This window comes from Dipodomys merriami, unplaced genomic scaffold (assembly GCF_024711535.1).
Source record: "Dipodomys merriami isolate MVZ:Mamm:240054 unplaced genomic scaffold, mDipMer1.0.p SCAF_420, whole genome shotgun sequence".
Lineage (NCBI taxonomy): Eukaryota > Metazoa > Chordata > Mammalia > Rodentia > Heteromyidae > Dipodomys > Dipodomys merriami.
The window spans coordinates 502580-528964 of NW_027205827.1; the positions used below are offsets into that span (position 1 = coordinate 502580).

Here is a 26385-nt window from a genome sequence, read left to right on the forward strand (position 1 = left end):
GAACCGGCTGAAGGAGCCGGGTGACTAAAGGAGGGGTGGGCGGGAGGAAGGCGGGCGGAAGGGAGAGGACGCCCCATTCACCGAGACGCCAGTCTGGACGTTCCCGCCTCCTCCGACAGTGTCAGGTCCGCTCGGAGAAGGGTCACCGCCTCCTCCAGTGAGGAGAAAGGGGGCGGAGCCCAACTCAGGTGAGGCGACCCTGTCAGCTCCAGCCCTGGAGGTGCGCGCGTGTGCGCGCGGCGCGCTCACGCCGAATCGGTTGAGCCCCGGGGGCGCGCCCAAGCGTCTGAGGGCGCGCAGGCACGTACTGATGTCCCTCGCCTACCCTTCCTGTCTTTCCGAGAGGGTATTGTTACCTTTCCGATCGGAGGGCCAGGCGGATAGGAGACGGGCTCTTCTGCGCAGGCGTCCCCCGTGTCCCGACGCCAGGCTGTCTGTCTGCGGGGTGGGGCGGGGGCTCGTGTCCCCGCGGATCTGTAGCTGGGAACGGAGCTTCCCGGGATGGGGTAGCAAAGGCCTCTGGACCTACAGCCTTGCGGGATGAATAGAAGGTCTGTTGCCCTGCGGGATGGAGGCGGGTGGCTCATCTTGCCCCCATCCTGGGTCTTCTCGAGCGACTGGATCTCATTTCATCCGACCCAGGCCCCAGACAGTGTGGATGCGGGAGCCGGCGGGGGCTCCGGAGGGGTGGAGTCAGTTTCGGAATGTCTCAACTTGTTAGGAAAGACTAAAGTGTTGAATAGGCGTTTTTGAATGCCTCCTACTTTCGGGCTTCGTGTTGAGAAGCTGTAGGAGGTGCGGTGGTAAGAGTCGGTCATTTTGTCATCTTCCTCTGGAGGACGGATTTGTATCGAACCATCTGTGTTAGGCAGTGTAAGGGGGGTTGAAGATTAGGTTTTTCTTTTTGTTTCCTTTCCCTTCCCTAAAATGCCAGTCTGCATTTTGGCATGGTGAATACTGTAGAAGCAAATTCCTAACTAGAAGACAAAATAAAAAATACTTAACTTGAAGAAAACATTTTTGGGGAAAAACATTAAAATCTTGATTACTAAGTATTGTGCTCTAGATCCAGTTAATAGAAGAAAACTCTTCACCTTCAACAACTGAAACAACAAAAAAAATCCAAACTACATCCATTAAAAAAAAAAAGTTGGACTAAGTAGAAGATGTCATATCTATTTGAATTTTTTGGAGATTGAAGAAAATACTGTGCTGTAGTCATGGCTGATGACTTGCTTTATGGGACGGTTGGGCCTTGGGTCATTTGAAAAGGTGGGCTAGATATCTTACTTTTTCTGGAGAATTTGCTTTTCCTTTGCTAAAGTCTTGTGATTCTTGACGAAGCTGTTTGGCAGTAGCTAAAAGAGTGGGGAGGGAAGATACCAGATGAATAGAGGAGAAAGAATTTCAGAGAAAAAAGCCCTTAAGCCAAAGGAAGGCCTTCCACTGTTTGCTTTAACTCTTCTGGACATTTCAACAACTTGGGAAGACTGACTTGGTCACTGCAGCCAGCTTAGTGACCCTGCCAGGTAAGCTTAACTAGTTAAGGACTTATTATGGCCCTTTAAGTTTTGCATTAAATAAATAGACCAGGACTTTTTGAAGAGTTCTGAAGACATTTTTTTTGCTTTGATTTTGAGATTTTTTTTTTTTTCCTCTAAAAGTTGTTGCAAAATGCAACTTCCAGCTGGAGATTTGGCTCAAGTGGTAGCTCACCAGCTGAGTAAGGGCAAGGCCCAAAATTCAAACTCTTGTACCTCTAAACAACAACAACAACAACATCCTAAAATGTAACTTTCAGTTAGCTGGGGTGTTGGAAGACTGGATTTGATTAATTGAAATATCTCAAGCAAAATTCTACACATGTGATGAAATTAAGATGAAAGCATGTAAGGCAGGGATGTTTTCCTAAATTTAGACTCTTCCATGTGGAAGGATTTTTTTTTTTTGGAAGTCACAAAAAATATATTAAAATGCCATTGTCTTCTCTCTCTCCGATCTTATGTGGAAAGATTTTTAAAAATGACTCCCAGCAAAATGTATGTACATGTTTTATTCTGTTAGAGACTACAAAAACGTTTTGTGTTCTTGCAAGTGATAAAACTTGCTGTAGTCCTGACATAGAATCTTGAGTCTGCTTCACATTCTTTTTGGGAAGGGAGAAAAGAGCCCAAGTTATTGATTCCATGTTAGCTTTCAACTGCTTTTAAAAATATAAGTTGTAAATACTTTTACCCTTTGTTTTGAGTATATGATTTTTAAAATAATTTTGTACTTAATGATTCTCATGAATGTTGTCTAGTAGAGGCTATTTTCCCTACAGTAGCAGGTGGGAAGGATTGTAACACTACACTACACCTTTTGTCTAAGTAGGAAGTGAACTTCTCACATGCTAACTGACCAGCTGTTGAGTGACCTCTTGCTCTTTACAGTTATTTTCATCATTTTCATCACTGAACAGTGGCTTTTAATCTCAGATCATTTTCAGAGTATCTCTCATTATTTCTATGTGTATTTGGTAAAATATGTGTTGGAGTATCAACTTTATTATAGTATAGTAAATAAGAATAGATTCTTAGTAGTTGAGGTTATTTTACCTGTAGATAATTTTTCTTTTCATCTTCTAACATAATTGAATTGATGACTCATGCATTTTCTAAATACTAAAACACATTTTGTTCACATTTTCTTTTTTTTTGGATCCAGTCGTGGGGCCTGAACTCTGGGCCTGGGCGCTGTCCCTCAGCTCTTCAGCTCAAAACTAGCGCTCTATCACTTGAGCCACAGCGCCACTTGCGGCTTTTTTCTTTTTGCTTATGTGGTGCTGAGGAATCAAACCCAGGGCCTCAGGCATGCAAGGCAAGCGCTCTACCACTGAGCCACCTTCCCAACCCTTTGTTCACATTTTCTTTTTCTTGAAGACAGAGTGGTATAAGTAAGCATTGTCCTGACAATTTAGCTGGGATTGGTGGTCCACACCTGAAATCCCACCACTAGTCTGAGACCAACCTGGGCCACATAGCCACCTCTATCACAGACCAAAAAAGAATAAAAAAAAACGGCTTTTCTAGCAATGAAGTTTATAATCACTGGCATTTTAAATGTAATGAAATGTAATATAACTAAAAGATATTTGCACTCAATAATTTTAATATATCAGTGTACTTGCCAAATTTGCCTTTGTGCTCTTGAGAAAGTTTGTTATTGAAAAGAGCTCCTAGAAAGTGACTTGTTTATATAAAAGGAAATTCCAAATGTTTATTTTATAAACTTAAAAGGATGGTGGTAAATATGCTTTTTTGGAACTGTACTTGGATAAGCTGTTACTTTTTATACTTGATAACAAAGGTTTACAGATGCTTTATTTTATTTTAAAGTGATTAGAATGAATTATTGCCTTTTCTTCCTGGGTAAAATATTGTCAACATGGTGGAATTTATTTTACAGTATATCTTAGTCAGTTATAATTTAAATTATATTCAATCATTTTCCTCTAAAAATGCAAGTCTTTCACCTTTATAGTCTTTCTCTTTTAATCTCTACTACAAAGAGAAGTGAGGACAGAGGTCTGGGAAAGGAAGCCACTGTTTGGAGGTTCTGTTGTAACAGGAACCCAGAAATGCTTCAAAAATCTAAACACATCTAGTAATAATACATTATATTTTATTTTGAATAGATTATCAAAGAGAATTCATCAGGCCAAGTATCAGGCTCCTACTGACCTTTATAGATTTGATAAATGATTCAGAAGTGATAGAATAGGAATTGGAGAAGTGGCAAAACAGTCAGGTGAGAATGGAGGCCTAGAGTTGAAACAATCCTTTCTTTCTTTTTTCAAATCTTCTTTACAGGCAAGGCCCTGTTACCAAAGTGTGAGGCTAAAGCCCTGGCGCCAAGACTCCCACTGAAGTATTGCAAAACACTACTCAAAAAAATGAGCAATGATGAAGGGCAGAGAAAGGAGCTTCATCAATACACAAATGGGAAGAGTTAGACAGAGACTCAGTAACCCCAAGCCTGTCAAGAAGCTGATGGAGCTGGGTGCCAGTGGCTCACGCCTGTAATCCTAGCTACTCAGAGGCTGATACCTGAGGATCGCCATTCAAAGCCAGCCCAGGCAGGCAAGTCCATGAGACTCTTATCTCCAATTAACCACCAGAAAACTGGAAGTGGTGCTGCTGTGGCTCAGGTGGTAGAGTGTTCACCTTGAGCTGAAGAGCTCAGGGATAGCGCCCAGGCCAACCAAGCCTACGACCAACCAAAGAGAAAAAAAAAAAAAAAAAGGCTGATGGGATCTTTGAGATTTTTATAAGAAAGGGAAACAAAGGCAGATGTTGGGAGTTTGCATAGTGACAGCAGGTAATCTTGTCAGACCAGTGATCTGGTGGATTGTTGTTTCAGTTCTGGCTCTGTGAGGTGGCTCTGAAAAGCTGTTATCCCTGTCATCACTGGAGACTATATCCCTGACCCAGGATGCAGCTTCAGTTCCCTTCCATCATAGGACAGTTACATTTGGGATGATGTATTCTTCTAGGATTGCTATTGCTCAGGGTTAATTTTAGTCCCTTGTTACAAAGTGGTCTACTAATTAGTCCTGTTTCTGGAATCTAGGTTAATCATAGGAGAGAATGACTCAGGAAAGGTTAAAGAAAAGAGAAAGAAAGAAAGAAAGAAAAAGTAAGAAAGAGAGAAAGAGAGAGAAAGAAAGAAAAGAAAAAAGAAAAGAAAGAGAAAAAGTAAAGAGACAAAGTAGAGCCAGATAATTGGGCTTTTGCCACCATCAATAGCAATACTTCCAATACTTTGGCATGACATCTTAATAAATGTACAGGTTTTTTTCATTAAGAAATAAAGGGCGCAGTGGTTCACACCTGTAATCCTATCTACTAAAGAGGCTGAGATCTGAGTCTCACAGTTCAAGGCCAGCCCACGCAGGAAAAATCCATGAGACTCTTACTTCCAATTAACCACTTAAAAGTTGGAAGCTACCCGGGCACCGGTGGCTCAGGCCTGAAATCCTAGCTACTAGAAAGGCTGAGATCTGAGGATCATGGTTCAAAGCCAGCCCTGGCAGGAAACTCCATGAGACTCTTATCTCCAATAAACCACTAGAAAACTGGAAGTGGTGCTGTGGCTCAAGTGGTAGAGTGCTAGCTTTGAGTACAAAAGATCAGGGATAGTGCCTAGGCCCTGAGTTCAAGCCCTAGGACCAGTGCATGAGAGTGTGCGTGTGTGTGCGCGTGCATACACACATACACACAAGAAATGAGACGGCATCTATGATAAAGACCTTGGAAATTATTTTTTAATTGCTGAAAAGGTTTTAGGAGAGGCAATTGTGATGGGTAGCAGGTAGCATCTACTAATAGAGGAGAAGTATATTTAGGCTTTTTTTTAGGCATTTTAAAATGTATTTTAATTGTCAACACGCTTCAGGAGGGGCCACACCCCTCATTTCTAGGATTTGTTGGGCAGGATCCCAATACACAAACAGGAATATGGAGATGTTACTTTATAACCTACACATTTAATGAACCTCCTTCTATATGGCTTCAGGCCACCAGGATACAGGCACCCCCAATACCCTTACTTTCCTCCTCAGCTCTTCCACTGAAGAATTTGGCTTTCATGATACCAGGCTGCATAGGGAGCTTTCCCTTCCCCAGAACTCTGTAGTAGTCCTATGGAACCACATCAACAGTGGAAGCAATACCAGTTGTTTTTAGCAGCATTTACTTGTGTCTGCTTATTGACCAATGTCCACAGTTTATCAAGGTTGACAGCTGGGTAAAAGCTTTTGTTCCTTTTAAGAAGTAATGCCTCATACCAAGTTTCCCAAAGTAACCTGGGTGACATTTGTCAAAGTCAATCCATACCACCAGCATTACTGCATCCTCCTGAGTGCTGTGGCCATGGCTCAGGTAGCCCTGAAATTTCTGAGTCTTCCTAAATCTGGATGGCTCTGTGCAAAAAGGAGTTCAGTAGTAAGGCATGTTGGTGGCTAAGACCAAGGAAGCTATTTAGACTTCTTAAATTTTAAATAGAAATATAATATTAGATATTAAAATAGATATTGTTTTAGCAAGTTTGTATTTTGAGTGAAAACAATACCTCTTTAAGTCCCCAGGGCAAACTTTGATTGGACTGGCTTGTGTCAGATAACTCATTTCTGAAACAGTTATGGTGATCAATGGCAGTTGGTGCTAAGGTGGTCAGATCTCCCTGCACGATCTATCCAGTCCTAACTAGGGCCCCACAGTCTGATTTTTACTGCATGGCTTAAGAAAGGGTGAGTTGGGCTTATGCCTATAATCCTAGCTACTTGGAGGCTGAGGTTTGAGGATTATGGTGTGAAGCCAACCTGGACAGGAAAGTCCATGAGACGCTATCTCCAATAAATTACAAGAAGCTGGAAGTGGAGATGTGGCTCTAGTAGCAGAGCGCTAGCCTGTTCAGGGACAGTGCCTAGGCCCTGAGTTCAAGCCCCAGGACTGGAACACAAAAAAAATGGGTAAGGCATTTTATTTATCTGAATTACAAATACCAAAAAGTTTAAAATAGCTGGAGGACTGATGACTCAGGCACAGTAATCCTAGCTACTTAGGAGGCTGAAATGAAGCAAGTATGCAGCCACAAATATTAAGTAGGACTGCTGTGCCCTCTACTGAAGGCAATTTTGTAACATGGTCAAAATATAAAACATTTACATATTTTTGCCTTGTAGAATTTTGCTACAGATACATAAGGCATGTAAAAGAGTAACTGCAGTTTCTTTATCATTACAGTAGAAAAATCAGGATGTTTTACCTCTTTGGTAGATGGTCATTATAGGAAGAACAGTCATGCACATACTCCATATTCTTGTCATCTCTAGAAGAGTATATATTAAGTGGTGTTTAGGGGAGTAGGAATGGAGGGAGGGAAACTACCATTTACATTTTGATTCCATCCCAGTAGTTACTCGCCTGGTCTAGCTAAATGGCACATATGCTCAGTTGGCACAGTTACGTATTTTTTTGTTTGAATCTAGAGTTTGCCATTTCAGTTATTTCCCAGGATCCTGAACAGTGGTGGCTTATCCCATCAGAGCAGGGCACCAGAGCAAGTGGTTATGTCACCGAAGAATGGATGAGAGCTCCCCTCTGCTTTCAGATTTCCACACAAAAAAATCACAAGTCCTTGAAATCCAATCATGAAAAGCATTTCAGGGTGTCTCACAAAAAAGAGAGTCTCACAATGTGAAAGTTTTAGCAAGGATTTATTTTAGTTTAAAAAGTTAAAATAGAGAGATATGAGAACAAGAAAATTTTCCTGCTTCCCTGGCCAGGAAATGGGAGTTAAAGACATCAAAGAGCATCTGTTATCTGCCGTCTTTGTGATACTGAGTTTTTAGATCCCAAGTCCAAAGTCCAGGAGTCCCAAATAGGACCATCACAGGCCCTCATATGCCAAGTAAAGAAACATTGTGATGGGTGGAGAAAGGAGATTTGTTATTTGGCAACCATTAGAAGACAGCATTTCAGTGCATCTTTAGCCATCTTCAGGGATACAGACTATGACTTCAAGTTAAGTAGGGAGAATCAAGGCAGGGGATGGGAAAGATATGCAGAGTTAAAGTCCCAAGTCTCAGATGTGGCCTAGTTGACCATTAGCTTAGTCTTAAGCCCTAGAAAGTTATCATTTCATCATTGGAATGGTACAAGAACAAGTTGGCTGGCAGGTGATCCAAGTTTTCAGCTGTGTTCTTGTTTTGTTTTTTGCCAAGTCCTGGGGTTTTGAACTCAGGGCCTGGACACTGTCCCTGAGCTTTTTTGCTCAAGGCTAGCACTCTACACTTGAGCCACAACACCACTTCTGGATTTTTCTGTTTATGTGGTACTGAGGAATCGATCCCAGGGCTTCGTGCCTACTAGACAAGCACTCTACCACTAAGCCACATTCCCAGCCATCAGTGTTTTCTTTTGAAATGATAAGAAGAAGGCATTGCCTAGTTGAAGCACAGTTTGCCTTCCACAGAAGATGCTTATCAGAAAAAAAAGATGTTTATCAGTGTATTTTCTCTTTCTTGGAGCCCAGAGTGATTGCAAAGTAGCAGCAGCATTAAACAATTCAGATCAAAGAGCACAGACTTTTAGTTAATTCACAGGGTTCAGCAAAATTATCTTTTAAGTTACCTCTTAAATTTATTCTTTCTTAGCTGTATGCCCTGTGACAAGCATACTTTCAGTAGTCTAAAAGCGGTTCTCTGGTGAGAACCATGGCATGGGCCTTTGGATTTTGAGGATTTATTGAGATTGCCTGTAGGGAATTCTGCTCTCTAGGTTCAGTCTACAGGGCTGCAATACCTGTGAGTTGAGAAGTTCAATTACATTACACGTTGCTTTTGCTTTTCCCCAGTGCTCATGGCTAATACCTATTCATATGTAAGTTATCAGTTTAATTTTGTAGAAGCCCTAAAGTTCAAAGTGGATCCTGAAAACATGGCTTTGGACCAAGCTTGTTCATTCTGTTTTCCATTTTCCAATATTATTTATTAAGGAACAATCTACTGGTTTTACTTGAAGTATAATGTATGTTTTACCAGAAATTTAGGCCAGCTAAGTTGACCTTGGGTTCTTGTATTTGGTAAGAGAAGAATTCAGGCAAGATGTGAATATAATATAATAAAGGACTTAAGCGCTGTCTTCCTGGGAGAGGCCTATGCTACATGCTCTTTCTCTGTCATTTATTTTCTAATAAAGTATGTATAATTATGACTGCAGTGAAACTCTAGATTGTTTGTTACTTCTCCCTACCCCCCAAAACCTCTGTCCATTTATATTCATTTCTTGCCCCAGATAAGCATTAATTTCCTCTGTCTCTGTGTGATTTCCTTTGCTGAGTCCATGATCTGTCTGTTTATTAGTGGTATTGGAGTTTGAACTCAGGTCCTTGTGCTTGCTGGATAGACACTGTTCTATGATTTGAGCAACTCCAGCCTTTCTTTCTTTTTTTTTTTTTTTTTCAAATTGCAAACTTTCAGCCAGGCTTTCTGTTTTTATCTCACCTGCATTCCACTTTTCTTGACACCTGAACAACCTGCCTGTTCATGAGCCTGAAAGAGAGGTCCATGAATGTCGGATTGTTACCAATTAACCACTAGAAAACCTGAAGTGATGCTGTGCCTCAAGTGGTAGAGCACTTGCCTTGAGCTGAAGAGCACAGGGTTAGTGCCCAAACCCAGAGTTCAAGCCCCACGACAGACCAAAAAAAAAACCAGCCTAGGGGCTGGGAAGTTGGCTCAGTGGTAGAGCGCTTGCCTTGCATGCATGAGGCCCTGGGTTCGATTCCTCAGCACCACATAAGCAAAAAAAGAAAAAAAAAAGCCGGAAGTGGCACTGTGGCTCAAGTGGTAGAGCGCTAGCCTTGAGCTGAAGAGCTGAGGGACAGCGCCCAGGCCCAGAGTTCAGGCCTCACGACCAGACCCCCCCCCCCCAAAAAAAAAAATACCAACCTGGGAAGGAAAGTCCAGGAGACTCTTATCTCTAATTAATCACTAACCGGAAGTGGTGCCTTGGCTCAAAGTGGTAGAGCAATAGCCTTGAGCAAAAAGACCCAAAGAACAGCCTCCAGGTTGTGAGTTCAAGCACCACAATTGACAAAAGAAAAAAAGTTCTAAGCTTGGCCACCCATGTCTCTTGTTTTCCTCACATTCTTGGTGTTCTGGCTTTGACTTAAGCTTTTCTAAATCCTAACACTCTTCATCTTTCCTATAGGATAATGGATTTTCCAGGTCACTTTGAACAGATCTTCCAGCAACTGAACTACCAGAGACTTCACAGCCAGCTCTGTGATTGTGTCATTGTGGTGGGGAATAGACACTTCAAGGCCCACCGCTCGGTGCTGGCAGCATGCAGCACACATTTCCGCGCCCTGTTCTCAGTGGCAGAAGGAGATCAGACCATGAACATGATCCAGCTGGATAGCGAGGTGGTGACAGCGGAGGCCTTCGCCGCCCTGATTGACATGATGTACACCTCCACGCTCATGCTGGGGGAGAGTAATGTCATGGACGTCTTACTGGCAGCCTCTCACCTGCACTTGAACTCCGTCGTTAAGGCATGTAAACATTACCTGACGACAAGGACGCTGCCCATGTCTCCCCCCAGCGAGCGCGTGCAGGAGCAGAGCGCCCGCATGCAGCGCTCCTTCATGCTGCAGCAGCTGGGGCTGAGCATCGTGAGCTCAGCCCTCAGTTCCAGCCAGGGTGTGGAGGAGCCCCCAGCCCCGATAAGCTCATCGATGCGCAGTAACCTGGACCAGCGGACGCCCTTCCCCATGAGGCGCCTTCATAAGCGCAAGCAGTCGGCCGAGGAGCGGGCCCGGCAGCGTCTGCGCCCCGCCCTGGATGAGGCCGCCGTCTCCGACGTGGCCCCGGAGGCCGGGCCTGGGGGAGTGCATTCTCGGGAGGAGTTCTTTTCACCAGATTCGCTGAAGATGGTGGAGAATCCTAAGCCCGACGGGATGACGGACAGCCAGGAAGACGGCGGCATCCTGTTTGACCAGTCTTTCGGGGCCCAGGAAGACGCCCAGGTGCCCAGCCAATCGGACAACACTGCCAGCAACATGGCGCAGCTGTCCATGGCCTCTCGCGCAACGCAGGTGGAGACGAGCTTTGAGCAGGAGGCTGCCGCCGAGAAGAGCGGTTTCCCGTGTGAGAACCCCGAGGTTGGCCTTGGCGAGAAGGAACACATGAGAGTGGTGGTGAAGTCGGAGCCCCTGAGCTCCCCGGAGCCCCAGGACGAAGTGAGCGACGTCACCTCCCAGGCCGAAGGCAGCGAGTCCGTGGAAGTGGAGGGCGTGGCCGTCAGCGCCGAGAAGATAGACCTCAGCCCCGAGAGCAGCGATCGCAGTTTTTCAGATCCTCAGTCCAGCACCGACAGGGTGGGTGACATCCACATTTTGGAAGTCACAAATAACCTTGAACATAAGTCTACTTTTAGCATTTCAAATTTTCTGAACAAGAGCAGAGGGAGTAACTTTAGTACAAGTCAGAGCAATGATGATAATATCCCAAACACTACTAGTGACTGCAGGCTGGAGGGGGAAGCCCCTTACTTGTTGAGTCCCGAGGCTGGGCCTCCAGGCGGGCCTTCCTCTGCCCCCGGCTCCCATGTGGAGAATCCATTCAGCGAGCCTGCAGACTCCCATTTTGTCAGACCCATGCAGGAGGTGATGGGCCTGCCATGTGTGCCGACTTCAGGTTACCAAGGAGAACAGTTTGGGATGGATTTTTCCAGGTCTGGCTTGGGCCTCCACTCCTCCTTTTCCAGGGTAATGATGGGTTCCCCAAGAGGAGGAGCCAGTAACTTTCCATACTACCGCCGTATAGCTCCCAAAATGCCCGTTGTAACTTCCGTCAGGAGCTCACAGATCCCTGAAAACTCTGCCAGTTCCCAGCTGATGATGAATGGGGCCACATCCTCATTTGAAAATGGCCATCCTTCCCAGCCTGGGCCTCCACAGTTGACCAGAGCATCTGCCGATGTCTTGTCAAAGTGCAAGAAGGCCTTATCAGAGCACAATGTCTTGGTGGTAGAAGGAGCTCGCAAGTATGCCTGCAAGATCTGCTGCAAAACCTTCCTGACTTTGACAGATTGCAAGAAGCACATCCGTGTTCACACAGGTGAAAAGCCGTATGCCTGCCTGAAGTGTGGCAAGAGGTTTAGTCAGTCTAGCCACCTGTATAAACATTCCAAAACGACCTGCCTGCGCTGGCAGAGCAGCAACCTTCCCAGCACTTTGCTCTAACTCTTCTCCTTGTAAGACCATGTCTAGGCCAGTTGTGGAACTTTTGGTGGGCAGTTAATGCCATGGAGGCTTCAGCAGCCAGTTTTGATGATGCGCAAGTGGAGAGTGGTTCCATGTCACACTTGGGCTGCAGCAGTGTGTAACTTGTGAGAGGGATGCAATCCCTGGAACCGGCGTCTTCCTTAGGGTTGAGTAATCCAGTCCTACAGTAGTTTGCAACTGATGTTGTTAAAAGTGGCATATTTAGAAATTTAAAAATGCAACTGCAAAAAACATTTTTAGGCAATTTTTTGAAATGCTCTGTGAAGCATTTAAATTTCCTATGCCCTCTGGTGAGACTAGTACAACCCTGTACCATGATGCAAAACGCACTTATGTGTAACCAGCGGCAACGTGGTGCCAGTCTTAAAGGAAGGCCCTCGAGGACATGCCTGTCCGCCACAGATGCTTTAAAGTGTATCCTGAGCCAGTCCTAGGTCTCAGAGTACTGTAATTTTTTTATTTTTTTGTCTGAGTTGCAGTCACAGACACTGCCCTTTGATGGTGCTGACACTGAGTCCAGGTGAGCATTCTCTTGGAATAATAGCTGTATATACTTTTGAAAATATCTCTGCTGGATAGATATTTTAACTTTTTTTTCTGGCTTAAAAACAAAGTTGTAAATTGAGTATATACTTGTAGGGAGTGACAAGTAGGGTTTTATTTCTGTATGTGCTATTTTAGCAGTATTTTAACTTGTATTACCAATGTTATAGTTCCTGTTTGAATGTCAGCAAAGAGCTAGTGTTTGTCTTTGTTCTGATGGTGTGAAGTCATGTATTGTGGGGGTTTTCCTGGCACATTTTCCCTCTGCTCCATCCAGCTGTTGAAGACCAGTCCTGTCAGACGCATCTCTGCTGAGGACAAACCATCTTGTCTTGTTTTGTTTCTTCACGCTCCCATGCCCCATGTGGCATCTCTCCCACTCCTAGATTACTGTTATCAGTTACAAAGTAGCCCAACAGAATGCCACCCTCCATGTTTTTATTATATACTATATTTTAAAAGCATACACACTAAATTTTTTATTGTTGTTGCCCTTCCAACCCAATACTGAGTGTTGCAAAATTATGTGAAGTCCATAGGTAGTAGTATTCATAGATGGATATTTTTCCAGACTTAAGACATTAGGGAGCCCATGACATAGAAGTTACCCATTAGCTTTCAAACCTGAGTAGCATTCTGGACACTAACCAGGGCTTCTACTAGGCCCTCCTGCCCTACCTCCCCAATCTTTGCCTTGCTGTCCTCCAACGTGAGGCTGTCACCCGTGCAGCCATGGGAACGGCACAGGTTCATGCATCTGTCAGTTTAGTTCCTGCATGAACAGGAGTTTATTTTTTCTTACATAGCTCTCAGACAGCAAACCATTGTGCAGAATTCAAGAGATCAGTTCTGAAGTTTAGAAAGCCAACTACATGTACCCTAAAACAAAAATAAGTGTGTATCTTCTCAGTCTAGTGTGTGCAGTTATACCTCTGTGGATAAACTATGGTGTTCCCAGAGGGCGTGGCATCTCCTGTGGACTCCTAGGAGGAAACCCCAAAGGGAAACCTGTGATTCCTCCTTTTGAGCACTGTGGAGGATGTAGATCATCTGTGAAATTCAGTTGTGTGTGGTTCATTGTCAAGTGATATGAGGGGCTCTAATTCTACCCTCATGATGTAGGGACCAGTGTCCTGTGAGATTAATCTCTGGAGTCAGGTAGGTCAGCATGGAGAACAAGAGAGGTCCCGCCTGGGCCTGGGGCGAGGAGCCTGCCCCCTCATACCTGCTTGGCACAAGTGGACTTTGCATTGGGGCCCATCTGACACATGCTGGAGCCCTCTCTCCACTGCTGAATGGAACCTGGAATATCTCATCTACCTCTTGGTCAGTCGGTTTCTACGTGCGAGAAGCAAGCTTGTGGGCCATTGTCCTCAGACATGCTGTAGCACTTAAAAAAGTAATTCCAAGGTTCTCTGGAGAACCAGCCCCCAGAGATCCTGCCTGGATTCTAACTGGTATTGGGACCTGAATTTTGATTGATTAGCCTTAATTATAGCCTGGCATAATCTTGTACAATGTATTCTGGTGATCACATCATCAAGTTCGATCAGGGCACCTTTGTCAGTGGTGCTATGCTGGTAAGAGTTGAGATTTTGAAATAAAAAATTTGTCATATTCATGCCTCTAAATATGTTTTTCCCCCATTTGCTTAGGTTAAGGTTCTTTCTCTGCTAGCTCTGCTTTGATTAGTTTTTTGGGGGGGAGTAGTCTGATACTACAACTCAAACTTGGTACCTGGTCCTTTTGCTCATTGGCTGGTACTCTACCAACTGAGCCAGGCCTCCAACCCCATGATTGGTACTTGTTTGTTTTGGGCCCTTTCTGGTACGTTTAAAACCAAGCCTCCATGACAATACTGTCAATAACAGTGATAGATGGTTCCCCTCAATTACTCCTGGTTTCCTCATACTCGTGTCTGAACTGTGGACATGAGTGAGGTTTCACAGTACACCACATAACTCTGAGGGGGCCACTCACCCTGGTGCTGTGTGCCTTGTGCTGCCTCCTGTGTAGAAAGCTCCTTTGCCCTTGGCTTACCTAGAGGAAGAGTTGAAGCTGATTCCTTCAGCACAGAGCAAGGCTTTGCAAATGGTAGTGCTGTGGCCTGGCCTTGGGAGAGTGAGGAGATTACAGAGAGCATTCACCTATGTGAAGGGGCAGACAACTGTGTGAGAAAAGTGACCAGAGTGTAGGTGTGGAAACTTACTATTTGTATTGTTATTCTTACCAAAACTGTGTTGACCTTCTATAATCCTCCTTTAATCTAGTTCTCCTTTGCTATGTGTCTCTTTTAATTTTTCTGATGGTCTAGGTATTGCGATCAAGTGTTACGGTTAACTAGGCTCTGCTTGTCCTATCCTTGATGAAGAGATGAAGGCAGGAATCTGGACATGGTCTAAATACTGAAACACCTGAGGTGGGCAGCAGAACCTAGCAGATCACTACATGTCAACTAAACAGATAGTCTTTTTGTAGCTCCCCACAGAATAAGGCTGAGACAATCTCAGAAAATTATTTAATGGTAGTTACAGACTTTGGGCTCAGATATGTACAGCCATAAACGTGGCAAGCATTTCTCCCAGCACTGGTCTTTTGCAGACTACCGATCAGGCTTCCCCTTGGTTTCTAAATCCAGCCTGGAGTGTCCAGCAGAATCTCAGGGCACTAGGTCTCAGGCCTTAGTCCCATTTAGCTACAGCTTAAATTCACTGGGCATTGGTTCCCCTCTCAGGCCAGCTAGCAAGTTGTTAGCTGCCAACAAGGACATGGTGTTGCGAGTCTGGTTGGTGGCACTGCCAATGTGAGGCAGGATCACTAGAAAGGAGAGAGAGGCAGGTTAGAGAATAGTTCAAGACCCTAAGCTTGCTTCTTTCATGTTGAGTTTGCCAGTATGGAAGACCCTGGAACTTGCCTTAGTGCTCCTTTGTTTCCCCTCATACGATCATACCACCGCCAGGACTGGGGCTAAGGATAACAGTAAAGGGACAGCAGGCAACTGAGACCCACACAAAAAGAACAAGGGACCTGCACCCTAGAAACAGCTTAGAAGCTAGGCACCAACCACTTGTCACACCTTATACCCCTAAAGTGATGGATGCCCAGGTCTTCAGAAGATGAAGTACTGGACGGCACGCCCTGCAGAGCAGTGGGGTCAAGCAAGCGAGGTCACTTGTCCCTAAAGAGCTGCCTTTTGAAGGAGTACCTGCATGATAAACTGACTCTCAGCTTGGAAGATGCGAATTTTTTTCCCCCAGTTGCAGGCAAGGTCCTAACATCACAGCCAGGCAGGCTGGAGTTGGATAGGACTGTAGAGTTGCCAAGGCTGCAATAATGGACGCCTTCATTCGGCAGGCAGCAAAGGACTTGTTTGGTTTTCCATGCCAGAATGTAAAAGGATAACCTACAGCTCTGACCAATGGTGAGTAGAGGCAGAAACCTTAATATGTAAATTATTATTAGTCAAGCCAGCTGCTGGTGGCTCATCCCTATAGCTACTCAAGAGGCTGAGATCTGAGAGTCATTGTTCAGAGCATATCCCACACACAGTCATGTAGAAAGCCGTTAAGCAGACAACTGAAGAGGCAGAAAGGCAAGTGCTGAGACTGGTCCCAGAGCCAGCAAAACCAGTCACCTGGGAGTCAGTTGGGTGCACAGTCTCAGGTCCAGCCCAGGTCTGCTAAAGCAGAAACCCAAGGGGTTGACCCCTGGAGCCCTGTCCCTCAAGGACTCAAAAAGGAAGTATGAGGGCTGGGAAGGTGGCTCAGTGGTAGAGCACTTGCCTTGCATGCCTGAGGCCCTGGGTTCGATTCCTCAGCACCACATAAGCAAAAAGAAAAAAGCCGGAAGTGGCATTATAGCTCAAGTGGTAGAGCACTAGCCTTGAGCTGAAGAGCTAAGGGACAGCACTCAGGCCCAGAGTTCAGGCCCCACGACCGGACCCAAAAAAAAAAAAAAGAAGTATGAGAGCTAGTACAATGAGTGTCACAGATAGCAATGGCTAGGGGAGCATAGGAAGAGGGTGGGACTGTTACAGTGCAAAGAATGAAGAAAGGGCCACCATAGCTCAAACTCACAACTCTGTGGGGTACTGACTAGCTGGGGAGCCAAATATTGGAAAACCCACACTGGATTCTTTAGCCACCTTAGGAGGAACTGCTGCTGCTAGTGACAGAGGTGCAGCTGTGTGCCACTCCAGACTGGCAGATGGGTGGGCAGGCAGGCAGGCAGGCAAGAGGGACTAGCCTCCAGCACCCCACACTGATGAAACCTGGTAGCTAAGAAATGGTTGAACACAGGCCCCAGTCCTACCCACAAAACAGAAGAAGGTTTTATTGCTGTGAGAAAACACTGGCCTAAGTGTAAATACTGGTGGTGTCATTACTACTTTTCTCACACACTGATACTAGGCATTGATAGTAATGAGATTTCTCCATGATAGTCACAAGAGTAGGACAAGTGGCCAGCCTCCTCTTCCTCTATGAGCTACTCTGTTGGGGACAAAGACCCAACTGAGCATGCTCAGAAGGGTCTCTCTTGCATCACTAATAGCCTAAACAATTCACAGACCTTGTTTGTCTGTGTTTAGCACCACTTAAACTGGCTCCATACAGCCCAGGACCACCTGTCAACCCTGGTTCACAGTGCAGGCATGTGCGCTGGGAACATACAGCTCTTACCACAGTTCTTGAGAGTCAGCAGAGGGTGGTTAGTGGGCAATGGTTCTGGGGTCGTCACATCCAGTCCAGCAGCTGCAATCTGGCCACTAGCTAAGGCCTCATACAGGTCATCCTGGTTTACGACATCTCCCCTGGAAATGATCATGCAATATGGATGCCCTTTACCCAGGCTTTTTTGCTTTCTTTTTTTTTTTTTTTGCCAGTCATAGGGCCAGAACTCTGGGCCTGGGCTCTGTCCCTGAGCTCTTCAGCTCCAAGCTAGTGCTCTACCAATTGAGCCACAATGCCACTTCTGGTTTCTTCTGCTTTATGTAGTACTGAGGAATCGAACCCAGAGCCTCATGCATGCAAGGCAAGCACTCTACCACTGAGCCACCTTCCCAGCCCCAACCCCAGGCTTTTTTGTTCCAGACAAATACCCACTTCACATTTGGTACCTCTCATTTCTAAAGCAGCACATCTTAGAAGTGTGCTATAGGAAGTCTGGATAGTCCTATACTGAAGAGCTCTAGTCCTGCCACTTGCTAGCTGTGTGACCCTTGACAAGGGTCTCAAATTCTTTAGATCTCAGTTTCCTCTGTAACACGTGGAAACTCCCACTGACCTCCCAGGAATGCTGGGAGGAATAAAGCTTACTGACATGCACTACAGCAGGAACAGAGCCTACAAGTTGCATTTGTGTTGGACTCCCCACTCCCACTCCATTGAGAATCAACATACAATCAGGGACCTGCCTAACAAGGGCAGAGAGATCAGTAAACACATAGCTTAAGTGTCTAGCGATTTTCAGCCACCTCTTGGTGGTTCACGCCTATAATCCTAGCTACTCAGGAGGCTTAGATCTGAGGATTACAGTTCGAAGTTTGAAGTTTGAAGCCAGCTTCAGCAGGGAAGTCAGTAAGACTCTAATTTCCATTTAACCGCCAAAAAAGCTGGAGGGGGAGCTGTGGCTCAAGTGGTAAAGCACTAGTGTTGAGCAAGAAACTTAAGTGTCAGGGCCCAAGCTTTGAGTTTAAGCCTGGGGACTGGCACAAAAAAAAAACCAAAAAACAAAAAATGGTTTTCCCGAGACTTCATATGGTACACCCTTCATGGTGGATAGTAGGCCTGCCCAAGGCTGCCTGGTGACTTGGTGCACACCAAGCCTGTACTGCCTGAACCTCAGTACTGTGAGGCAGGCCCCGAGGAAGGCTGGGGCTACTGCTGGGAACCAGTTCTTCACAAGGCCTTTCCTGTATTTCTGAGTTGTTGGTCCATGGTGGTTAATGGAGACTTAGCTCAGCCTGAGGTCTCAGCAACAACCCAGAAGGAGGAAAACCTAGGATCACAGGAGTGGGGACAGACTGCTCAGGGATGTTCAGGGGCCCCAGGTTACCTGCTGATGTTGACAAACACAGCTGTCTTCTTCATCTTCTGGAAGAAGTCCTTGTTGCAGAGCCCCTTGGTGTCAGGTGTTAAGGAGCAGGCCACCACAATAAAGTCAGACTCAGCAGCCAGCTCGGGGGCAGACACTGAGGGGGAAGAACAGGGCTCCATCAGAGGCTAAATCCTAGCAAGAGACAGCCAGATAGTGGAGACTAACAAAATGGTGCTGGCGCTCATGCCCCCTCATAACAGAAACTCCCAAGATGCTTTCTAAAGGCCTGATCTCTACATGTAGAGCTCTTAATGACTGCACAAAGCTGGCAGCCACTTGTGGGATCCTGGTACACCACATCATCTACCAGACCCTTGGGTTTAGCAGATGGAGAAAAAGTAGTGAGAGAAGGGTGGGAGATTTTTCAAGGATCTATAATCTGGACCAATCTTGCTTTTTCCTCCTTCAGTGCTGGATGTGCTGACAGGGAGGAATGACAAGATCCAGCCTCCATCAGCATTTCATCACACCATGCAGCTCACAGGGCCTGGATCAAGGCAGTATATCCCTGCACCTCTGCCCACACACTGAGAAAATGCTATACTCCCTAAGCAGACCTGTGTCCAGAGGTAGGCAGATTAGATAACACCTGATGGAGCACAGCAGATTCCAGTCACCTGGAGCTCCCACATTCTACCTGCAAATGCCACCATTTAAGGGAGACTCCCAAAAGAACACAGATGAAGGTCCAGTGGCAATCAAGGTTTTACTTACCAAATTCTGCCTGGAATTCTGCTGCTTCCTGAGTCCTAGGATGACGTCCTGTGTACAGAAACCTCTGGACACCAAATGGTTTCAATCGCCGCGCAACGGCCTGGCCTAGAGGCAAGGAGTCAAAATCATGGCTTGCTCTCAGCCTTTAAAAAATGACAGCAGCATCCAACAGGTCTAGGACAGTGTCTCAATGGCAGCACTGTCTCCATGAATTAGTCCTGTCTTACTGAGTGGAGTCGAGTGTGATCAGTCCCTAGCCAACCTGCAGCCCTCAGCAATCTGGAGACAATGCTTCTGGCTCAAACTGTCTTCACATGATCCCAACCATCCTGAGGAACAATTACTAGCCTTCTCCATGGACTGGATGTGACAGCCCTATAGATGTCTGGTCAAGGGGTCTCCTCCCTCTTTTCTGAGAACCCTCTGCTTCCGTTACTGTAATCCCAGACCTGATGGTGGCGTTGTCCAACTTCCAACTTGCTCCAAACTTGAAAGAGCTTTTCACACTTGGGCAATTGGATTTTTCAGACTTAGAACAAGATCCAGAGTCACTGAACTCTAAGCAACTCTCTCCAGTTAAGACAGGCAGACTGTTGCCTGGCCAGACAGGTTAGCCACACTCCCTATGCATGGCCCTGCACAGGATGATAGAGCATCATGGACGATTGCTTGGCTGGCCACTGGAAAAGGACTAGCTCTGCTGTGTCAGCAGAATGGTAGGTAGACTGCTCACTGGGCCTCTCTCCATTTGAAGGCTTCACAATTCAGTGCCTTTGAAAAGCCTCACCTGTGAGATTATTGGGCTCTCCACAGTGAGATGCTCTTCAAGGTCTATCTAGTCCAGCATCTGTAACCACTGTTTGTACCAGTCCTGAGGCTTAAATTCAGGGCTTGGGCACTGTCTCTGAGCTTCTTTTTGTTCAAGGCTAGTGCTCTACCACTTGACCCACAACTCCACTTCCAACTTTCTGGTAGTTAACTAGAGATGTCTCATGTACTTTCCTGCTCAAGCTGGCTTTGAACATTGATCCTCAGATCTCATCCTAAGTAGATAAGACTGCAAGCGTGAGCCACTAGCACCAGGACCTTGTTCTATTTTTTTTTTTTGGTTGGTTTGGGGCCTGAACTCTGGGCCTGGGTGCTGTCCCTCAGCTCTTCAGCTCAAGGCTAGTGCTCTACCACTTACGCCCTCACCACTTCCACCTTTTTCTGCTTATGTGGTGCTGAGGAATCGAACCCAGGCCTCATGCATGCAAAGCAAGCACTCTACCACTGAGCCACCTTCCCAGCCCTCCTTGTTCTATTCTTTAGAGAGCTGATATCCTAAGGAACTCTGTCATATAATGAGTTCTGAAGGACTCCTGGTTTTACTTATTTATTCCGTTGCATATATGTTTTACAAAGTGGTTCTTCTTAGCCTCTCCAAAGGGCATGCAGTGTTCCAGCCCACATCACCAGGGACTCAAACCAAGCCAGGAGTACTGAGAGGCGGTCGGGGTGGAGGTGGGGGTGAGCTCACCTATGCGCCCGAGCCCTAAAATGCCGACAGTGCTCTGCGTGAGTCCATAACCACACATCCACATGGGTTTCCATGTTGTCCAGCCACCACTGTGGGGAGGGGGAGGAGTGGTGAGCAGCTTTAGCAAAGATGAGTCACAGGAGGCCAACATACCCAGCACCCCTAGTTGTGATGCAAAGTCTAAACTCACCTCCTGCTGAAAGGGCTATGAGTGGGGTAATGATATCTCCAACCCTCTATCCCCACCCCTCTCACCCCCCCCACCCCACTCCCCACCCTCCCACTCCCGGCCAGCTACTTTGCTGTGCCATTACACAGCAGTGGTGCCTCCTTTGAAGTTATCTGGGACACAGTTATTTGTTTGTTTTGTTTTGTTTTTGGTCCAGTCGTGGGGCCTGTACTCTGGGCCTGGACACTGTCCCTCAGCTCAAGGCTAGCGCTCTACCACTTGAGCCACAGCACCACTTCTGGTTTTTTCTTTTTTGCTTATGTGGTGCTGGGGAATTGAACCCAGGGCCTCATGCATGCAAGGCAAGCGCTCTACCACTGAGCCACCTTCCCAGACCTGGGACACAGTTATTGAGGCCAGGAAACATGACCTGCCTGTTGTTGCAAACTTGGGGAACTGGAAGCCATAGGCTGTAAACTTGGAGCCTGGGAATCTGGAATCATTCTCTTGGTGCTTCAAAGCAACAACAAAAAGCCATAAGGCCTGCCCATTGCCCTAGGTGAACAGTTTGAGTCCAAGTCAAACAAGGTGCCACTCCTGTGGGCTGACGGTGAACAGGGCATTTAACACTGTGGATAGTAGAACTGGCTTGAATTCAGGTCCTGGGTGCTGCCCTTGAGCTTTTTCATTCAAGGCTGGCACTCTACCATTGAGCCATAGCCCTATTTCTGGCTTTTTGCTGATTGATTGGAAATAAGAGTCTCATGGACTTTCTTGCCCAGCTGTGATCAGATCTCAGTCTCCTGAGTTAGCTAGGAACAAGCTTGCTTCTTTAGGAAAACAGTATGGTGCTCATGGTGTGCCCAGTGCAGGTGTGGCTTTCAAAGCAACCTCTAGCCTCTGGGGTTTGCTGAGTGAGGCATCCTGGGTGCTCAGGATCACCTTTGGTACTGAAGAGCATGCCCCCTGCTACTTCTTCTGTGAAGTCACCAACCAGCAAATGTCTGTTCCTTCTCATCTCTCATGAGTTCCCTTCTTGCCCTGTTACCGCACCTCTGCCTTGTGCTCTATTTTAGTTGTGTCCACTCTTCCCACTCAGTGGCACGCACGAGGGACAGAGAACACACCCAGATCAGGCTGGCCCTGGTTCTCAGGAACCACCAGTTGAGCAGAGATTGCTTTCTTGGGAGGTATCACTCACTTCTTCACTTCCTCAATGGCCTCTGGCAACCGGCGGCAGGTGGTGAGTAGCAGGGAGACAGCGAGTTCTGCAGTGGCATCAGTCAGGACATCTGGAGTATAGCCTACTCGAATCCCACTAGGGATCAAACATGTAGGGTTAAATCAGTCTCCTGCACATTTAGCAATGTCCACTGCTGGTCATTCCCATACTGTGACTTCTGCTCTCCCTGCCAGGAAGATTGGAGCTATAAATGGGCACCAAGAGGTGGCCAGTCCTCATTCCCTTTTCTGTTACCTTCACTTGGGAAGGACATAATGATGGAAGATCAGGGTTCAAGGTTTGGTGCAAGTAATCACTTATTCTTTCGAAATTTCCTCTTGGGAAAGGGCAATAGTAACATTTGCCTTTTCTATTTCCAGGAGTGCTGTGGGGATAAGAAAAGGGTAATACTAGAAGAGGGTACCCATTGTTCTGACTTTCTGGGCTTACATGGCTTATGCACACATGGACACATTTGACCATCCGCCATTTGCCTTTCTCACTGAGAGAACAAACTACCAGTTCCTCTGGCCTGCTCTCCATTAGCCACCCTCATCCCAGGCCCTGTCCTGAGCCTGAGTTGCATTTACCGCTTCTTGATTTCATCCAAAGCCAGGTGGTCGACGCCCACAGACAGGGTGCTGATGACTTTGAGGTCAGCTCCTGTTGTACAGAAAATGTATTGTCTTCCCTCATAGAATTTGAAGCCATGTACTGGGGACTGTTCTGGGGACACCAGCTCATTAATAAATGTTCGTAGACCAGGAGGAAAGGCTGGCATCTCTAGTCCTCGGGTAAAACTCTGAACATCTTCAGCCAGCGACAGCTATGGTGGCTCAGGGAGGCTGTGTCCTGGCCAAGTCACAGCAGATGGGTCTCTTAGAACCTCAGACACTCAACCTTACCTCCTTTACCCACTGGTGTTCTTGGGTCTCCTCTGATCCCCTCTGAGGCCTACCTTCTCATACCTCCTCCTTCTCCAGAAAGACCCCAGATGCTCAGGGGTTGGGGTGGCTCAGCACTAACTTAAAAGCATTTTTCCTATCACATAGCTCTAAACCAGAACTGTTCTCCAAACTGTCCAACACAACTCACAGAGTGATGTTAACTCTACTTCAGAGCCAAGAGCTGTGGGTGGGCTATGCAAACACACACTAGGTGCCTGCTGCTGTAGGCACTGAGCTGGATCCTCCCTTGGGCTGCATGAGGGGCTCAAAAGGAGCAGTGTTTTGCTCAAGGTCACAGAACAAGGCTGTGGCAGGACAGGAAGGGCACCCAGGACATCCTTCCCACCCCCCATATCCCTGGATCCACACTGAGCTCTTTGCCGTGCTGGAGTCTCTCCAAGGGATTCACAGCAGGTAAGGGCAACTCATGCCAATAACTGAACACAGCTTCTGCCCAGTACTTCAGGGTGTGCCTTCTGAGGGTTCAGAAGGTAAGAAAAGCATTCTAGATCCCACCCAAGGGAGAAGACCTCCTCAGAATCCCGCCCAGGCTGCCCAGCACACACCTGCAGCATCCAGAACCTTTTTATCCACGCGGTCAGAGAGGAGGCAGAGCAAGCCGTGAGCTCCTGCCACCCTGCGCTCCAGCTCCTTGCTGGGGATAGGCTCATCTGAATCCCACTGCTCCACCTCACAGCTGAAGGGAAGGAAAACCATTAAGGGGATGCAGGGAAGCCCTGCAGATACCTAGCTCTCTCAGAGCTAGCACTGCCTTCTGCTTGCTTTGACCTCAGGCTGCTGGGCTGGCTGGGGAGAATCAGGTATACAGGTAGTCTCAGAACTATTCAGAGACAAATGTTGGATGGTGAAAGTTGTCATAGATCAGAGAAAGCGGAAAAGGGCTGCGGGGCTCTCAGAGCACAGCCTAAGTGGAAAGAAGGAAAGTCTGGGGAAGCCATTGCAACATATCACCAGCAAGAGCTGACAGTCATAGGGGGCCTTCAAGAGGCCAGCTGGAAGGAGAGCCAAGAGGAGCTTGCATGTGATAGGACTTGGGCTTCTACAAGTAGCTCCATTTCTTTCTGTCCTATGAGTCCATGAAACACAGCTCTCATCTGTAGGCTGTGCCAGGAAAGATAAGCTCAAGGCCAATGGATACAGGGGTTTAGGGAGAGCTTCCTCTGCAATGGCGGGAACTAGATACTCCTCTCAGCCTTTAGAGATGGGACAGCTGCTGGTACCTCCTGGGATACTGTTGCTGCCAACGTAAGGTGTTACAGTAGTGGGAGTTCCACACCTTTTTGGTATTGTTTTCTGCCTCTCCCATTCTCCCTTTAGTACAAAAGCAGGTCCTCCACAGAGGCTGCATTGTGCTAGGCAAAATTAAAAACATACTGCATTTTCCTCTAGAATTGGTTACTCTGTGACAGTTCATGTGCATGCGTGGCAAGATGTCAAGGTGAGACAAAGCTGAGTACAAACCTCTGGTCCACCACTTACATCTGTGGGATCCTCAGCCAAGTACTCCCTTCTTTCCCCTTTCTGCTTGCTTATTTATTTATTTTGATGTTTGTGCCAGTCCTGGAACTTAAGCTGGGGGCCAGGACACTGTCCCTTAGCTTTTTTGCTCAAGGCTAGCATCCTACCACTTCTGGTACTCTGGTGGTTAATTTGAGATAAGAGTGTCACAGGGGCTGGGAAGGTGGCTCAGTGGTAGAGCACTTGCCTTGCATGCCTGAGGCCCTGGGTTCCATTCCTCAGCACCACATAAGCAAAAAGCCGGAAGTGGTGCTGTGGCTCAAGTGGTAGAGCGCTAGCCTTGAGCTTAAGAGCTGAGGAACAGTGCCCAGACCCAGAGTTCAGGCCCCACAACCGGACCCCCCCCCAAAAAAAAAAAAGAGTCTCACAGGCTTTCCTGCCCAGGCTGTCTTCGAATTCCAATCCTCAGACCTCAGCCTCCTGGATAGCTAGCTAGGCATGAGTCACTGGCATGCACTCTACCTGATTTTCAGTGAATGACTTAGGAATTACAATACTGACTTCATAATGTGGCAGGAACGGAAAGCTGATGTCCAAGAAGCACCTGGTGAGTTGGAGTTGAGGGTCATCAAAAGCTCCCGCCATCCACTGGCCAGGTCGGTCACATCCATGCTCTCTGACCCTTCCTGCCCATTTTAACCAACTTCAGAGGGTAAAGAATTAACAGCCTGAACTTTGCCCCAAGGGCAGTCTCCCCTCTCGGAGAACCGCCCCGTGCCGGGTGCCCCACAGCAGGGCTGGGAGGCTGGCAGGAGCCGAATCCTAGAGAACGTTCTCTGAGCAGCCTTAAAATTTCAAGCACGACCCGGCTGGGCGCAGTTAGCAAGTCTGCCCAAGGCCAAAGCAAGCTCTGGACTCCTTCACCCTTCCTTCCCCAAACACCGGGGGCCGGGAAGAGTGCCCCCGCCGGCCCTGGCACAGCGCGAAGCGCCCCGACGGCGCGCCTGGAGATCACTGAGGCACCGTGCGCCGAGGTGCCGGGGCCTGGGGGCGGCACCGCCGGATGCAACCGGCCCGACCCGACCCGATCCGACCCGGCCCGACCCGACCCGGCCCGGCCCGACCCGACCCGACCCGGCCCGACCCGATCCGACCCGGCCCGGCCCGACCCGGGCCCGACCCGATCCGATCCGACCCGACCCGACCCGGGCCCGACCCGATCCGATCCGATCCGACCCGACCCGACCCGACCCGACCCGACCCGGCCCGGCCCGACCCGACTCGGGCCCGACCCGGCCCGGCCCGACCCGACCCGGTGCAGGACACGGCGCGCACAGCGGCGGGCACGCGGGGCGCTGGCTTACTCTGCAGCCCGGGCGAGCGCGGCCCAGCCCTCGGGGGGGATCCTGCGAGTGACGAACACCTTCATGAGTCGCGCTAGCTTCATCCAACCAGCAGCCTGAGGACAACCACGGACCCTGACCGACCAGGGACGGAAGCGGGGCCGCGCCACGGCGCGGACTGCTGCGAGACGGGGCGTGGCCTCGGAGCCCGAGGGGCGGAGCCTCTGGGAAGAGGACGGAAGGGGAGGGGCCTCAGCCGTAGAGGGACGGGGCCTTTACAGGGGCGGGGCCTCGGGGCTACTGGAGACCGGTCTGGGGCAAGGCTGGAGGCGGCGCCTTTTGGGACGACAGTGGACCGTGCAGGAGCAGGGAGAGCGGGGAGGGACCGTGACAGTGTGCGGGTATGAAGGTAGGGCTCTGAGTGTGCCCAGTGCATCTGTGTGCCATCTAGCTCTCGTGAGGACAGGACCAAACCGGAACCCTACTACTCCAGAGGATCTGGGCCTGGCAGGTGTATCTAG

At 47.7% G+C, this 26385-nt stretch overlaps 2 protein-coding genes and 1 pseudogene across 7 annotated transcripts; 1 reads left to right on the forward strand and 2 right to left on the reverse strand.

Moving 5' to 3' along the window:
* LOC138807550 (zinc finger and BTB domain-containing protein 5) lies at window positions 1-14033 on the forward strand. 6 transcript variants are annotated; one of them, XM_069993310.1, is made up of 4 exons: window positions 1-188; window positions 1067-1529; window positions 3852-4121; window positions 9756-14033. In XM_069993310.1, exon 4 carries the CDS (start codon window positions 9760-9762, stop codon window positions 11788-11790), a length of 2031 nt encoding a protein of 676 aa, XP_069849411.1. In that variant the 5' UTR covers window positions 1-188; window positions 1067-1529; window positions 3852-4121; window positions 9756-9759; the 3' UTR covers window positions 11791-14033. The 6 variants fall into 6 exon arrangements, with proteins under 6 accessions (XP_069849411.1, XP_069849414.1, XP_069849413.1 ...); XM_069993312.1 differs by lacking the exon at window positions 1067-1529 and having other exon boundaries at window positions 174-188; XM_069993309.1 differs by lacking the exon at window positions 1-188 and having other exon boundaries at window positions 423-1529.
* On the reverse strand, window positions 5487-6826 carry LOC138807556 (large ribosomal subunit protein uL15-like; annotated as a pseudogene).
* An 848-nt stretch (window positions 14034-14881) lies between the features above and the next one.
* On the reverse strand, window positions 14882-26041 carry LOC138807551 (glyoxylate reductase/hydroxypyruvate reductase). Its single transcript, XM_069993315.1, has 9 exons — window positions 25886-26041; window positions 23609-23739; window positions 22686-22758; window positions 22075-22191; window positions 20705-20793; window positions 19186-19290; window positions 18430-18565; window positions 17055-17185; window positions 14882-15192 (listed from the first exon to the last, which is right to left on the reverse strand). Exons 1-9 carry the CDS (start codon window positions 25966-25968, stop codon window positions 15071-15073), a joined length of 987 nt encoding a protein of 328 aa, XP_069849416.1. The 5' UTR covers window positions 25969-26041; the 3' UTR covers window positions 14882-15070.
* Window positions 26042-26385: the final 344 nt, after the last annotated feature.